The following is a 14230-nucleotide window of genomic DNA, read 5'->3' as shown; positions in this document are numbered from 1 at the left end:
AAGAAATACACCTTCCTTTTATATAGGCAAGATGCTCTAAATTATTAGAGTCAATGTCATCATTTTTTTCTTCCTTAAACTTTATGGAGTTACATAAAGATACGCACCACTGGCATACTGAAAACTATTACAAACTATAATATCAGATATTGCTATGCCAGTTGGAGATACTATGGAAATCTCAGACTGGTGTTTGGAGGCTGTTTGGATCTGGATGAGGTGAAATAGGCTGAAGCTGAACCCATGCAAGACAAAGTTACTGTTTGTGTGGAAGGGGTGAATGGTACCTTGAAAGAGCTGGTCTCCAATTTGGGGCTCTTCCTGGAATTATGGCAACAGCTAAATAGGCAGGTAGAGATTGCAGCAGGGGGACCTTACCCCAAATTTGGCTGTGTACCAATTGCAGCCTTACCTCGACTGGGAGGATTTTGCCATAGTGGGGCCTGGACTTGTTTAAGACTCTAAGGGAAATTGTTTATTTGAGCCCCTCCCTCTCACTTTCTTCTCTATATGTCATATGCCAATGTTATTTTTCCCTCTGTTTTTTATCCATTAAACGTAATGGACCAATAAACAGGAATACTCTGGAATTTATATTTAAACTGGTTAATTTTATTGAATAAAAACTATTGACCTATTAAATCATTCCAGTTGGTGAAACCTATTTGGATGGAGCCTCCTGCATGGTAGAGCATTTCCCTCATTGCCTGTCGCAAAAGAAATAATGGATGGGATCCGGTATGTGATGGGCTTTACCAGAGAGGCAGGATTTATTCAGCTTGGAGTGTCTGTATAGTTGTAGGCACTGAGTACAATAAGTCATCTCTTCTTTATATTTTCCAAACCACATTCCTTTTGTATCTGTCAAAAAAATCTTGACAGGCAGGCCTTTTGGGTAAGTTGGTAAAGAATGAAGCATCCTCAGATTGTCTCATCTCTTCATGCTGCACGCAGTGCAGTAGAGAGCTGGCAGAATTCTTGGCTGGCGAGTAGGTTTTTGGCCTTCTGCTGAAAGACACAAGTGATTTTGCATAGACCTGGAATAGACTTCTTACAAGTATGTGGTACTAGTATTTTTATTTGGTATGCACTTATACAGTATCTTATGGAGACTTTTGCCTTGAATTAAAGTTTTCTTTTTAAGACATAAAATCCGCTGAACACACTGAGGCTTGCTGCTGAGTAAACATGCATAGAAATGCACTTTCGTCGTTGTTGATCACTCATAGCCGAGTAAGGTTGTCTTCCAGGATTAAAGTCTTAATGGTGGATCCATAAGTGGCTGTAGAATAGATGGACTGAAGTTTGGTTCACTGTAAAGATTGTTCTGTGTGTTGATGCAATATCTACATTGGTTTGCTGAGCTTCGTTCATTATTCTTTTGGGTTTTTTTCTAGATAAAATACCTTACCATGATGTTCAGTGGATATGGTGATGCAGACGCACTTGAAGATGATCTCTATTCCGAAGGGACTTCCAGTGAAACAAGTATTGACAGTGAAGTAGAATTCCATCTGTACAGTCAAGTCCATTATGCACAAGACCTTGGGGGTGTCAGCGAACAAGACAATGAGGATGTCAAAGGACAAGAAGAAGTTGAATCCCTGAAGATACAGAAGTCAGTGAATCAACAAGACCAGAGAAATAACTTGATTGTAATTTCAGATAGTGATATTAACATTTCAGATAGCCCAGATGTCATAACATTGTCTGATACTCCTGATGAAGATAGCATTTATGAAAGTAAGCTCCAGAAGCTAACAGCATCAGTGTCTCCAACATTAAGTAAATTCAACAAGACTGCATATTGTGCTAAAAAATCTATTGAACACCCTTCCCAGATTATCCTGAAATCTAAGGGACGTTTTACAGTAAATTCAAGTAAAGAGGGAAAAGCTGATCAAAAGGCAATCTCCTTTAACCAGGATGATGTTCCCATGATCCATAGGGTTTTAGTAACTGAGGACAGCTCCAGCAATGATGATGCAATTGATGTGTCAAGTATAGCCTCTGAAAGTGATAATGTGGAGAGCTGGATGCTGCTGGGAGGTGTCAGAGATGACAAAGATGATGATATCCTGTTAAACCTTGAAGGATGTGGAACTTCTGTCAGTGAAGGTTAGTATGTTTTTGTGGAGGGTAATTCCAAACAGCTTCGAGGAAGATTAAGTATCATAATAGAAAGAGTAAATACAAAGAGACAAACAAGTTTAAGGTGTTAGAACTATAAAATTATAAGTAGAATGACTGCTATAAAATATATTGGTACCTTTGCAAAGTATGTTGGGTTACTTGAATAACAGAAAAGCATTCACACAACAGTCCTACACCTGTTTATAAGGAAGTACAGTCTTTCTGGGATATGTGAATAGTTTATAACCTCAGTGATGGTCTGAGGAAAGAAGAGCACATAACATTGAACCTAATATGCATCTGCAATAAAAAGATTATATATATATATATATATATATATATATATATATATATATATATATTATATTGATGCAATAAATGAGAAAAACAAATGAGAGGCATGCAATAATTTTGGACTGATAAAACTCTGAACTATAAAATTATAAATTAAGCCATTAAAAGTCGCAGTTAAGGGAGAATGTATCTATTAGTTAAACTTAGCTTCACTTGGAGACAGTGATAAAATCTGTTACAAAAACAACTTAGGGATAGTCTTGGTTTCTTTTATATTCGGTATTTCTTTCTCCAACATGTCATTAAAAAGGCACCAGAAATTTTTAGTTCTGTTTTCATCTTCATCCTAACTCAAAATATGGTACTTTCACAGGGAAGGGAAATGTATTTAGTGATGGTTGCCTGATGAGTATTCTGTAAGATTTGCTGTCTGAATATATTATTGTTTTATGAGTAAAAACATTTTAAATAAGGTTTCTACGTTATTAGTAAGGAAACACAGAAGATATGAGGTAGGTATAAAACACCTATAAAAAGTATTAATTAATTTGTTGTTACTGTGCATACAAATCTTATATTAATTTTTTTCCATGTTATATTGCCTTACCAGTTAAGCTCTGCTTGTACAGATTGCATTTTCTATAGTATTTTTCGTCATTGTTAAGAATGACCACTGCAACCTGAGATTTAGGTGCAGCATACTGTACAGGATTTCATAGGCTATATTATAACAGGGGAATGGGAATGTGTACGTGCTAGCTTCTCTAATTTGGCACCTTAAATTGTAACTCCTAGTCTAGCTTTTAAAAAGGCCTAGGAATGTATAATTCACAAAGAAGAAACATGATATATGATGTTAGTTTAGCAAATGTATTGTTGTATAATTATGGTTTATCCTAAATTCTGTTCTGTGAGTAGAATTTTCCTGCTTTCGTTTACTTCTGCAGTCTTTCCACTGAAAACTGGACTCCTGGGAGCTGGTGGGTTACTCTGGAAATAAATTACATGTAGTTCTTGAGCTGCAACAAGGAAGGTTATTTATTCAGAATTAGCAGTGGCCGCATTGCATGAGTGATACACCACCTTTGATTCCAGCAGCTGGCTTTTAAAATGATACCTATGGTAGATGACCAGAATGCAATGTAGTACAAATCACATTTGGTTTTGCAAAAGGATTTGTCCTGTCTTATGCAGTTTATTGTGCATCCTCATACTTCTTTAAAAGGCGGTGGGAAGAGTCTCTGAAGCACACTTCGATGTTGATGGGGGAACAGCAGTGGGCAGGAAGACTCAATCACCATTCTCTTGTTCAATCAGTAGAAACTGCTTCTGTGAACAAGATGATGACACAGCATAATATTGGTTTCTGCCTAAAGAGTTTAGTAATTTATGAAGGAACATACCACTGAGTTAGGTAACTTTTCTGAGGTGGTGGACACATCTGAAACTTCGGAAGGATCTTGCAGGTAGTTTCATAGAATAGCAGTGATTGGTGAATGATTTGATTCTTCATGAAATGGCTGCTATGGTGAAAGTGTCAGTCAGAAACTTCCTTTTGCTGGAGATGAGGTGTTCCTTTCCATCCACATTTGCTCCCCAGGAAACTTTCAACTGTCCCAGCTTATCTTGGTCATTTTTCTTGGTAGGTGGTCATATTTCCAACAGTGAATTTCCACTGTCTTTATTCTCTCTAATGCCTATGGATCAACATGATATTGAGCTTTGTTTTTAAACATGCCTTTTTCTGTTTATTTGGGTTTTTTAAAATTAAAATCAGTAGGTAAGGAGAATGGTGGGTACCAAGTTAGATATCTGTTTCCTACTTTTTTTTTTTGTTAACTCCACTCCATGGTGCTAAGAGAACTTTTGCCAAATAAAGAATTAAACTAAAAAAATATTTATCCACTGAAAATGTCATTACCTGAGCCTGTAACTGCAGCATTGCCAAGCAGAACACACAACTGATAGAAAAAGATGACTGTTCCAAGATTTTTTTATTTGGCTTTAACTGGCTGTCTGTGTTCAGTAACAGCAAAACCTAACTAACAGTTTTTAGTTTTGATATCCATGCTGTCTTTTTATCTCTTCAAAGCTCTGGTCCCAGTCTATTCCTCTAAAGTTCATAGCTTTTCCAAAGTGGGAGCGAAGATACTTTTAGGTGATTGGGAAATGGGGGAGTGAGCAGGAAGTCTATCCTCAAGTCAGACTGACTCTTCTGATTAGACCACAGTTGGTCACTCCAATTACAACAGATTGGGTGAATTGTGGTGTCATGAAGATTGAGTCTCTTTGGCGATGATTGGACAATGTAGGGCCAGCCAGAGAGACAAGGAACAACAACAGTAGGCCTCAATCAAATTGTGTGTGCAAAAGATTATTTGAGTTGGGGGAACACTGTGGTTGCTTGGCAAATAAATGTTCTGAGAGGTTGCTATGGTTTAGAGTCAAAAGCAAAAAAGTGTAAGATGCCTCTGAGAAGTCTTGCTGGTCTCAAAGGATTTTGGTCCAGTTTGGGAGATACCAGAATTGCTATCACCAGAAGGGATGGCCAGGAGATTGTCTTTGGATAAGACGCCATCAGTTTTATTATTTTTCCAAATATAAAAAAGCAGGCAGTCTCACAGATGACATATTGTCATCCCATGTGTTATCATGATCAAGGCATTTTCATTCTATTATTCAGATCTGAATAAAAGCTAAATCTCTTTTTCCTATAATTTGAGTTGAGAGATAGCTGTCCTCTCCAGGGCATCAGTCAAGAAGGGAAGGAATTAAACTGAATGTAACTGTTTAAAGTTAAAAATCTAAAAGTAGTTTATTCATTATATTATTCATTATATATAAGATTATATTCTTTTGCTAAAAGGAAGAGAGGCTACACCTTCCCTAATGTCCCTCAAGAAGGAACTCACTGAAGTCCAGATCTTCAGCTCTATCCTGGAAGAGTTTAAAAATCTTGATAGACAAAAGATGTAGAGAATAGGTTTTTAGTTCTCAATTTCCTAAGCAGCCTAATCATGTATTCTGGTTGAAAATGATGATTTAATCAGTTTATTAATATTTTATTAATATATTAATGTTATTAAGTTATGGCATACAGCTATGAATATGAATTATTTTTACCCACTGCAAATTTGTGACAGAGTGTCCTCCATGGCTTCAGTGACAACCCACTGGATTTATATAGAAGAGTTTTGTACATTCAATAACACTTTTGCTGGCCAGCATTGTATAAATGCAATTGTGGAAGAAAAGTTTTTGTTATTGTCATGGAAGTAGCAGCCCAAAGATGGTCTCTTTATACATTTACAGCTGTGCTCCCAATGAGTCTTTCATCATCTTTGTTCTAATCAGCATCCTCAGCTGTTTGAAACAGTATCTGCTGTGGCTAGAATTTTATTCTAGCATGAACTTTAGCTTAATGGTTCATTCACAATCATGGAGCCATTGCTTAAACAAAACATTGTTCTTAAGTCTTGACTCATCCCTGAGACTATTCTATCCATGTGGCCAGGGAGACTTTTGAACATCAGATTAGACAGGCTGCCAACAGAAATGCAGTCTTATCTGGGGCTTCTGACACCAAGTATTATAGCATTAGCACAACCTGAAGACTGACTCAAGATGTTCATTGTTACTTCCTTAGTAACAATCCATGCCACTAAAAAATATTGGAACACGATTCCAGAAATGGCTCCTACTGTGGAAGAAGTTAGATGCCATTCACAGCTAAGGGCTGTTGTGGCTAATCCTTCAAGTGGTTGTATGGTTGGGGAAGAGAAAGAATGTTCATTCTTTCTCAGCCAGCAGTTCCATCTGTTGTTTGTTAGATAAAATGATCTTTTGTAGATAAACATAAATAGAACAAGAAGTTCAAAATTCTTTGCAGTTGAGGAGAAAGGGATATACGATCACCAAGATGTGTTTCCATAATGGTGTACCGTGGCTAATTTTGATGTCCAAGTGCAGCTGTTACTGTTTTACAAATATGGTTCTTTATTTATTTGGTAAATTTATATAGCCGCCCATCTCACAATTGTGACTCTATGGAAGTTACAGATTGCTAAAATAAAAAATAGAATGGATAATCACACTTAGCAATGTATGTTTGGATCACTGTGATCTTTTGATTTTCCCCCCATATATTGTTGCAGTATTAGTCACGGTGCTGTTCATTTTAACTAAAAACAATGTTCTAGCACTACAGCTTGTATACTAATGAAGCTAAACTTTTTTTCTTTACAGCTGATAGTATAAAAAGTATAAAAGTTTATACTTTTATCATTTCTTCTTAATTATTTCTTATTATTGTTTGAATAATACTCGCTTCCAGCACCTAATTTATTAACTCTGAGAAATATTTGCATTTAATATAATGGCTTACTTTAAAAAATGTGGATATTAACATTACTATTATTAATCCTAGTAATCAGTATTGTAAAGGAATATATTCTGTCATTGTGTTTTGCAAGTAGGATCAAGTTGCAGTGCGTTTTGGAGAAAATGTTCAGCGGATTGAAAACCTCATTAAAAGCTTTCAGATCTTTGTAGTAAAATAGGCCAGCATTTTAATATTACTTTAAAAACTGTTACAGTGTTTAGATATTTATACCTACTTTTCATGTCCTCATGGAATAGCCACTGTAGTATTTAATTTACACTTTTTGTGCTGATCTGTTTGTCTCAATGTTCTAAACTTTTAAATTGATGCTGTGATTTAAATAAGAGTGTTCATTTTATCTAATGGCAGTGCCCTCTGCCCACATCACTCGAGCTTTTAATCGAGAAATGACCTAATGGAAGACCTAATACTTGTTGTGCTTTTAAATGTTAAAGTCCTCAACCTAACAGCTAATGCTTTTTAACAGTAAGGAAAAACAAGAAAACTATATCATGCTTGAGAAGCAGCTTCTCAGTTTTCTTGTTGATTATTTTTCTGTTTTCCATGTGATAGTCTTTGAAAAATGTGGAGAAACATGGTATAGACCCATATTTCCTTAATAATTATAAGTGCATGCTTCATATCATGAGATATTATTCCTGCTCTTGCAATAGGAAAACATCTTTAAATGATGTTGACCATTATCATCAATCTTTATTTTTGCTTATAGACCAGTATAAAATATATAAAATTGCAACCATTCCAAGAATTAAGATATAGCATAGCAGATAAATAGCAAAGTAATAGAGATTACTAAAACAAAACTGTAAATCTTTACAACAGTAAGATCTAAGTGTAAAAACTGTACTTAAAACTAGGAAGACTAAGATTTGGCAGTACAATATAAACAGCAGTGCATATACTAGTTTAAATGTTAGCATTACTTGTACATCTTTATGCTTTTTTCTAGATCAAACAGTAGCTTTAAAGATTTCTATTTGAGCAGTAAAAGAACTGTTCTTTGCTTGAATAAAAATTAGACTAGATACATAAAATACCATTAAAATGTGCTTCAGTCCATGTTCTGCAACAGAACCAAGTAAGAAAAATTGTATCTACAGGAGTAGCACGGTAAAATATTCATAGAATAAATTTCACCCTGGAATTGAAAATTTTCTGAAAAACTATTCTATTAGCTGCTATATTTTAATAATTTGTGTTTTGCTGTGTTACAGACCTACACTTTTAGGAGGCCAGTAATGTTTATTGAGTCATTTTAATCTTTACAGAATGTTATTTTTCCCAAGCAAGATTTTTTAAAAAAGCCTTATTGGTTAAAATATCAGTTCTGTTCTTTGTATTAAAAATGGCAGAATTTTTAGAGGTTTAGATGTGAGGTAATGACATATTTCTTTATCTTGAGAAGAAAGCCTTTCCTTTGCAGAACTAGTGCTCAGATCCATTGCTGAAGAGAATAGCAATTTACTTTTGTATGGAAACATATGGATCCATAATTTAAAAAAAAACAATACTTTGAATTTACGTACTTGAGATAGGACAGTATTTCATACGAACAGCATATAGTTTAAACCTTCCATTTTGTTACCAAATTTCATGATGCAATAAATATGCCAAATATCTTTTTAAAGGACTGCATTTTATTCCAACAATTGGTAATAATTTTGAAACCACATCACTTGATTCACCAATATTAATGTGTAAATGCAGCAGCTATGTAACTTAACTTGGATTTCCTAAGAACAACATTAAAAGTTAATGTCATAAAATTACTTTGTCACTGCATTGCAGTATCCATGACCTGATAAATACCTTTCCCATGAAAAAAGAATGAATCAAGTTTAAAGTTAATGTTTTATTTTTAATTTTCCTAATTTGTACTTTTGTTTTTAGCAATACAAACAGTATTTAAACATCAGGAGCTCTTTAACCATGCATTATTATAACACTGTGCACCCTGGAGCTATAATAAGCAATGGGAATCATCTACCCTTTGCTAGGAACAGCACATGCATATGGATATTTGATTAAAGAAAAAAAGTTAATCTTCTTTACAGTGTAATGTGGATACACTTGAATCTCTTGATTATTTAAAAAAATTAATAAAACTAATAAAGTTCATGCGGAAATCTCTAGTGATCTAGACTAAGTATACCTACAGCCGTAGCAGTCTCTTTTATCTGTACAGATTTCTCTGCCTATTGTGGACCTTGGCTTTAACTAATTTGAATTTCCTATGGCTTTGGATTGCAGACTAGGTTTTCTGCAAGAGTGCCCATGCTTACATGGTCATACATTCTGGGAGACTTTTTACTTTTTGTTGTTGTCATTTTGTTGATTGGTAGGAGAGGAATTTTTCCACTTCTCTCAGTTTGATCTTTCTTCCTTATCGCTTTCTATTTATAAGTCTTGCAGGTTGGGAAGCTCTTCGTTGTCATTTGAGCTATGTGGATGAGTGGGAAAATGAACTTTCTGTTTCTACATAAAATGTTACAAGAATTGAACATTTGGGGGGGGGGGGGAAAACCCTTTGGCAAACTGATTCCCCAATGTAACTGTTGACAAAATATTATGTGAAAAGATAAAACTGTATGTATAGGAAGTTTAAATTATGCTACAATTTAGTATGCTCTTTGGCATTTCAGGCAAATGGTCATCAAATGAAAGCGTCTAGTCTCCCTCCATAGAATTATATCCAGTATTTTAAAAATCCATTATATTATTCCAAATGAAACAAATTAAAGATGGAATATTAGCCCCTTGAAGAAAATGAAGAATTAGAATGTAAAATAAAGGATGAAAGAAGGTAGTTAAAATCTTCATGCAGTGCTACGTTATTAGGAGCATATTTTTGAAGGTATTGTGCACTGTGATCAACTATCCAGTTGTTATAAATGTGTGACAGTATTCCTGGTGATCATATTTTGTGAACATACATTTTTACATTTGTTTCAGTATTACTACTCTTTAAGCAATTGCTGGTAGGTAACAGCAGCTGCAAATGTTTATGAAATAGAAACAACTTTACTTTAGCCTCAACCCATCACATACAAGTTTTGTAGTATGCCCAGTTAACCTGTTTAAATAGTTATCCTGGACAAGAAAAATTCTCTTCAAGGTTAATACTTTGAACATTTAATACTTGTTCCTTAATGCAGTGATACTTTTAAAAAGCCAAATAGTACTGTTATATTTTTAGGAACTCATTCTTGTATCTTAGCGAGAATCACTTGGAAATAAATTCTGTTATAATAAGTAAGTCTCAATTTGAAATGCATACTATCATCTTATAGAAATGTTACGATAGTCTTAGGTTTTGTGGCACTAAATATTTCAGTTAAATGCAGTGGTGAACTTTGGGGTCCAACTACTTGTTTAGTTTTCAGATATAAATCATAAACACTTTATATCTCATAACCTCTGCTAATTACATTTTTGTTAATTTCCTAATATATTGAAGATGCAGTACCTGCCAGTTTCATACCTAATTTTGTTTTTTGTTTTTTTAAATTTCTAGTTTTAAAAAAATAAGCCATTAAGAATCAACATTATTCAATATGAGTGGTTTTTATTTTTAAAATTCTATAGCTGTTTGTGTGTTACTTTAAATATATCTGAGTTTTAGTGTGTTGTTTCAGCTATTTTGTCAATGCCAAGCAAAATTTGATAATTTCATAAATTATGTATGTTTTGCAGAACACTCAGAAATGTGCAAGGTATAACTGTAATCTTATGACAGTTCTGACAGGATATGGCAGAAATCTAATTCATATTTACACACTTTAAGAATGTTACTTCTAGTATAAAGTTGTGGCTGTACAGTGTGTCATATAGTAAACCTTAATTTCCTTAGCACATTAAAAAAAGTTCCCTGAATGGCACATCCTTTTGCTTTCTCACATGTAAAACGATGTACCCATCACCACAGGGTATGTGAACATTGTTTCTGGTGTATAATTTACTTTGGGCAAATGTTCAGTTACTGGAGCTCTGATCATTTTGCACGTGTGTGTACTTACATGTGAGTTAAAACTTCCTGCAGTGTTTTGGCACCTTAAAGACCCATAGGTTGATTATCATTTTCTGTGGACCACAGGACAGTTCAGTCATTACATGTTTCTTAATCTTTAATGGCCTCAAGATACTTCGTGCACAAAGAATAAATGAAACGATCCTTTTTGCCTCATTCTCTTCCATAACTTCTGTAAAATACACATTTTTTGGTGTAAAAAGAGGCTGTTCAATAATCAAGAAGTCTTTTACTATAGTACACCCCCCTTGATATGTAAAAATCAAATTTTGCCATATCTTGGATCAAAAGCAGTAACTGTGTCTGAGTTGTGTTGATCCTTCAGGCCTCTGAACTCAAACCAGTTTTCTGAGAAAAAAACCACGCTCTAGATAGTATGAACAATTTCAATACTGGGAAAAAATTGCTGTAAAATGTAGCCTTGGTGGTCATTTATTTATTTATCCAATGTACAATGTTAGGCTGACATGTACTTATAATTCTGTCTTAACAGAATAAAAAAGAGTTAAAAGGATTAGATAGGGTTTGCACTCTGTTTAGGAAGACAATGATAGGATATGAGGAACAACATTCAGGGCAGCTTACTGAAGCAGAGAGAAAAATCAGTTTACATTTGTAGTATGTGAGTTCTTAAAATATTCACATGTAAAGAGGATTGCTGCCAATTTGTATAAAGTTACCAGTTAAATTCTTTATGATGCAGAGTCCTGAGGCACATGTCTTTCAGACATCTGAACTGACAAGCATTTTGTATTTGAGGAGGGCGGGGAACATGTTAGCAACACTATAAGAACAGCTCTGTTCTTTGCAGTTTTACATAAACAAAATTTATGTGGAAAAGCTAATTTCCTTCTGTCAAAACGAGGGGTGTACTGCTACATACTTCTTCGGTTTATTTTGCAGTTTAATGATAAAATAGGATTTTGTCAAAGGGGTCTTCGTAACACACTTTGGATGTTACATGTCTTCATTCTATTTTTTAAAGTAACATTTTCCTGTTAATAATGTTTCCTCGAAGACCTTTGCTCATAAGATTCTGTTTCTGTTGTACTTTAAAAAAAAATTGTGGATTTTGATGTGTATTCTTGATTTAAAAAAAATACTAGCAAATTTGCTAAACACTAAAACATTAAATATAACTCTGTCTTGCCCTTTTATAGTATTTGCATCAACGTAGCTACTTGGTTTGATTAATACAGCCTCCTGTGATTTCAACTACATTTCTTTTGCTGTTGTAGAAATGGTTTAGAATTGAAAGAATTCTATCTAGAACTTTTTGAAATGAGATATGTTAATGTAATGTTTTCCCCAGTTCTTGAGCATGTTCTAAATCTAATGTTAGATTGCTACAACAAATAGAACGAAATTTCTGTGTCACCATTCTTTATGTTACCTTTTTGCAAAAAGATTGTCAAATGTATGGGACTAGCCCACTCTTTTGGAGTTGTTGAGCAGGGGGTGGTGGTGGGAGGAAATGATCTCAGAAGACTCAAAGGAATTCTTTAAACTTCTAACAGGGCCAAGGGGTCAATGTCAGATTTAGTCATGCTGTTATTTTAGCCCAGTCGTCCAGAGAGATGGCTGAAAAGTGAGTCTTTTATTTCTTTTTTGTGTGATGATTAACAGGATTAAATGTAAGCTGTTGTGTACTTAGTCCCAATTAGTTTCTCATCTGAGAGGTTCATTATGATTTTTTTTCTTGGTATTCATTTTGTAATTTTTTAAAGTGTCTAATTATGCTTCAGAATGAAAAGAAACCATTACAGAGTTATGCCTTTCCTGCAATAGTTGATTTCTTCTTTGTTTGTTGCACTGTGATTTATGAGAAGTTTTTCCTTAAGTTTTTATATTTTGTCCTGTCCTCTAGGAACTTCCTCCTTCTTTACTCAGTTCTAAGAATATTTCCAAACCAGAACTTCACAATAATTTAATACATAATGAAGTACAAAAATAACACTCTTGAGCATCATCTGCTTTTTTTCTTTAATTGATAATTAATTTAAAATTTAAAAACTACTGTATAGTATATTAAAAGAGCCATGAACTATTTAATTTATTATACATGTAAGAAAAGTGATTAAACATCAAATACTTGAATATAGTGATAAAGTTTTTTAGTATACAGCAAGCGATTACACTTGAATATACGTCCTCATGAAGGTTGTGCCCTTTACCTATTATAGTTGAGAGATTAAAGCTATTTCCAGATAATGTACCAAAGTAACTTCTTTAAAAATAAACTTCTACTCTCAGTTTGAAACTTGGAGAGTGGGAAAAAATGGCTTCAAGATTGTATCTGCAACAAACTGTTTAAATAACAAAATCATGATTAAAAGCTATGACTTTTTCATTATTGACAACTATTTTATGGAAACTACAGCTGAAATATTATTTTACTTTTTTGTTTGACAAATTGTTTTTCTTTGTGCATTAAATATGTGGCTTCTTACATAATACAGCAGAGTTGAAGATAGCTTTGAAGAGTGTATATGGAAACAGCTGTAAAATCATTTCAGTTGTTTCCATATACATCTTTTCTTATTACTTTATTATAAAATGGCTAGAAATTTAAGTGCTGTTTCTGCCAAACTTATAATTCAAAGTTTATGTATCTTTGATGTCACATTTGACTGAAGTGCACTTTTAAGTCACTTATTCCACTGAAATAAGTAGAACCTGTTTCCAACTAAATAATTTTGCAGTCATTGTGTTGCTACATAGTTGGACAAATCTTCAGATTTGATGAGAAAATATTATTCGTTGTGCTTTAATCATTCTTTGTGTAAAATGGAAGTCAAGTATTTGAAAGATTATTCTTAGACTTTCAGTTTTAATTATATATTAAATCTTCAGAAGCAGAATGTGTGCTTCTGTGCTATTAGCATGTTACTCCCTTTCCTTTCCTCCCCCAAAACATCTTTCACAGAAAAGAGTAATAATTTTTTAAAAGGTAACAAACAGAATTATTACGTAAGTGCTATAAGTTCTCTTTTAAAAAGTGTGTTGGATAGAATATAAACAGTGTATAATACAGTAATCTATTCTACAACCCAGTGAGAATGGGAAAAACAGTTACCTATTCTTCGTATCCAAAATATTCCATTGTTAATGTGTTTTCTGTTATTAAGTGCAGAAGAAATGTTATCCTAAACTATTAGTGTGACTCCTAAAAGACTTCAGATCTTGAAAGTTTTTATTCAGAATTATGCCTGTCACTAAGTGCAGCTGTTGTATATCTGTAAGTAATTTTTCTGTTATATAGTAGTTTTCTTATTTATTCTGTATGCCCATATCCCTTGTATTTTAAAGAAGATGTCTATATAGATTAAATGTTAAAATAAATCATCGATTGCTTTAAATATTTGCATTACATG

General features: G+C 33.8%; 1 protein-coding gene across 1 annotated transcript in view; it reads left to right on the top strand.

Annotated features, from left to right (window-relative positions):
- Positions 1-1412: 1412 nt before the first annotated feature.
- Positions 1413-14230, top strand: part of ZCCHC7 (zinc finger CCHC-type containing 7) — a 145314-nt gene continuing 132496 nt past the window's right edge. Inside the window, exon 1 of the mRNA XM_063294842.1 lies at positions 1413-2118. Within this exon, the coding sequence (XP_063150912.1) occupies positions 1413-2118 (706 nt within the window). The remainder of the gene's footprint in view (positions 2119-14230) is intronic.

This window comes from Candoia aspera, chromosome 2, assembly GCF_035149785.1.
Source record: "Candoia aspera isolate rCanAsp1 chromosome 2, rCanAsp1.hap2, whole genome shotgun sequence".
NCBI lineage: Eukaryota > Metazoa > Chordata > Lepidosauria > Squamata > Boidae > Candoia > Candoia aspera.
The sequence above is the reverse complement of the archived record's forward strand: the minus strand, read 5'-3'. Positions and strand labels throughout refer to the sequence as shown.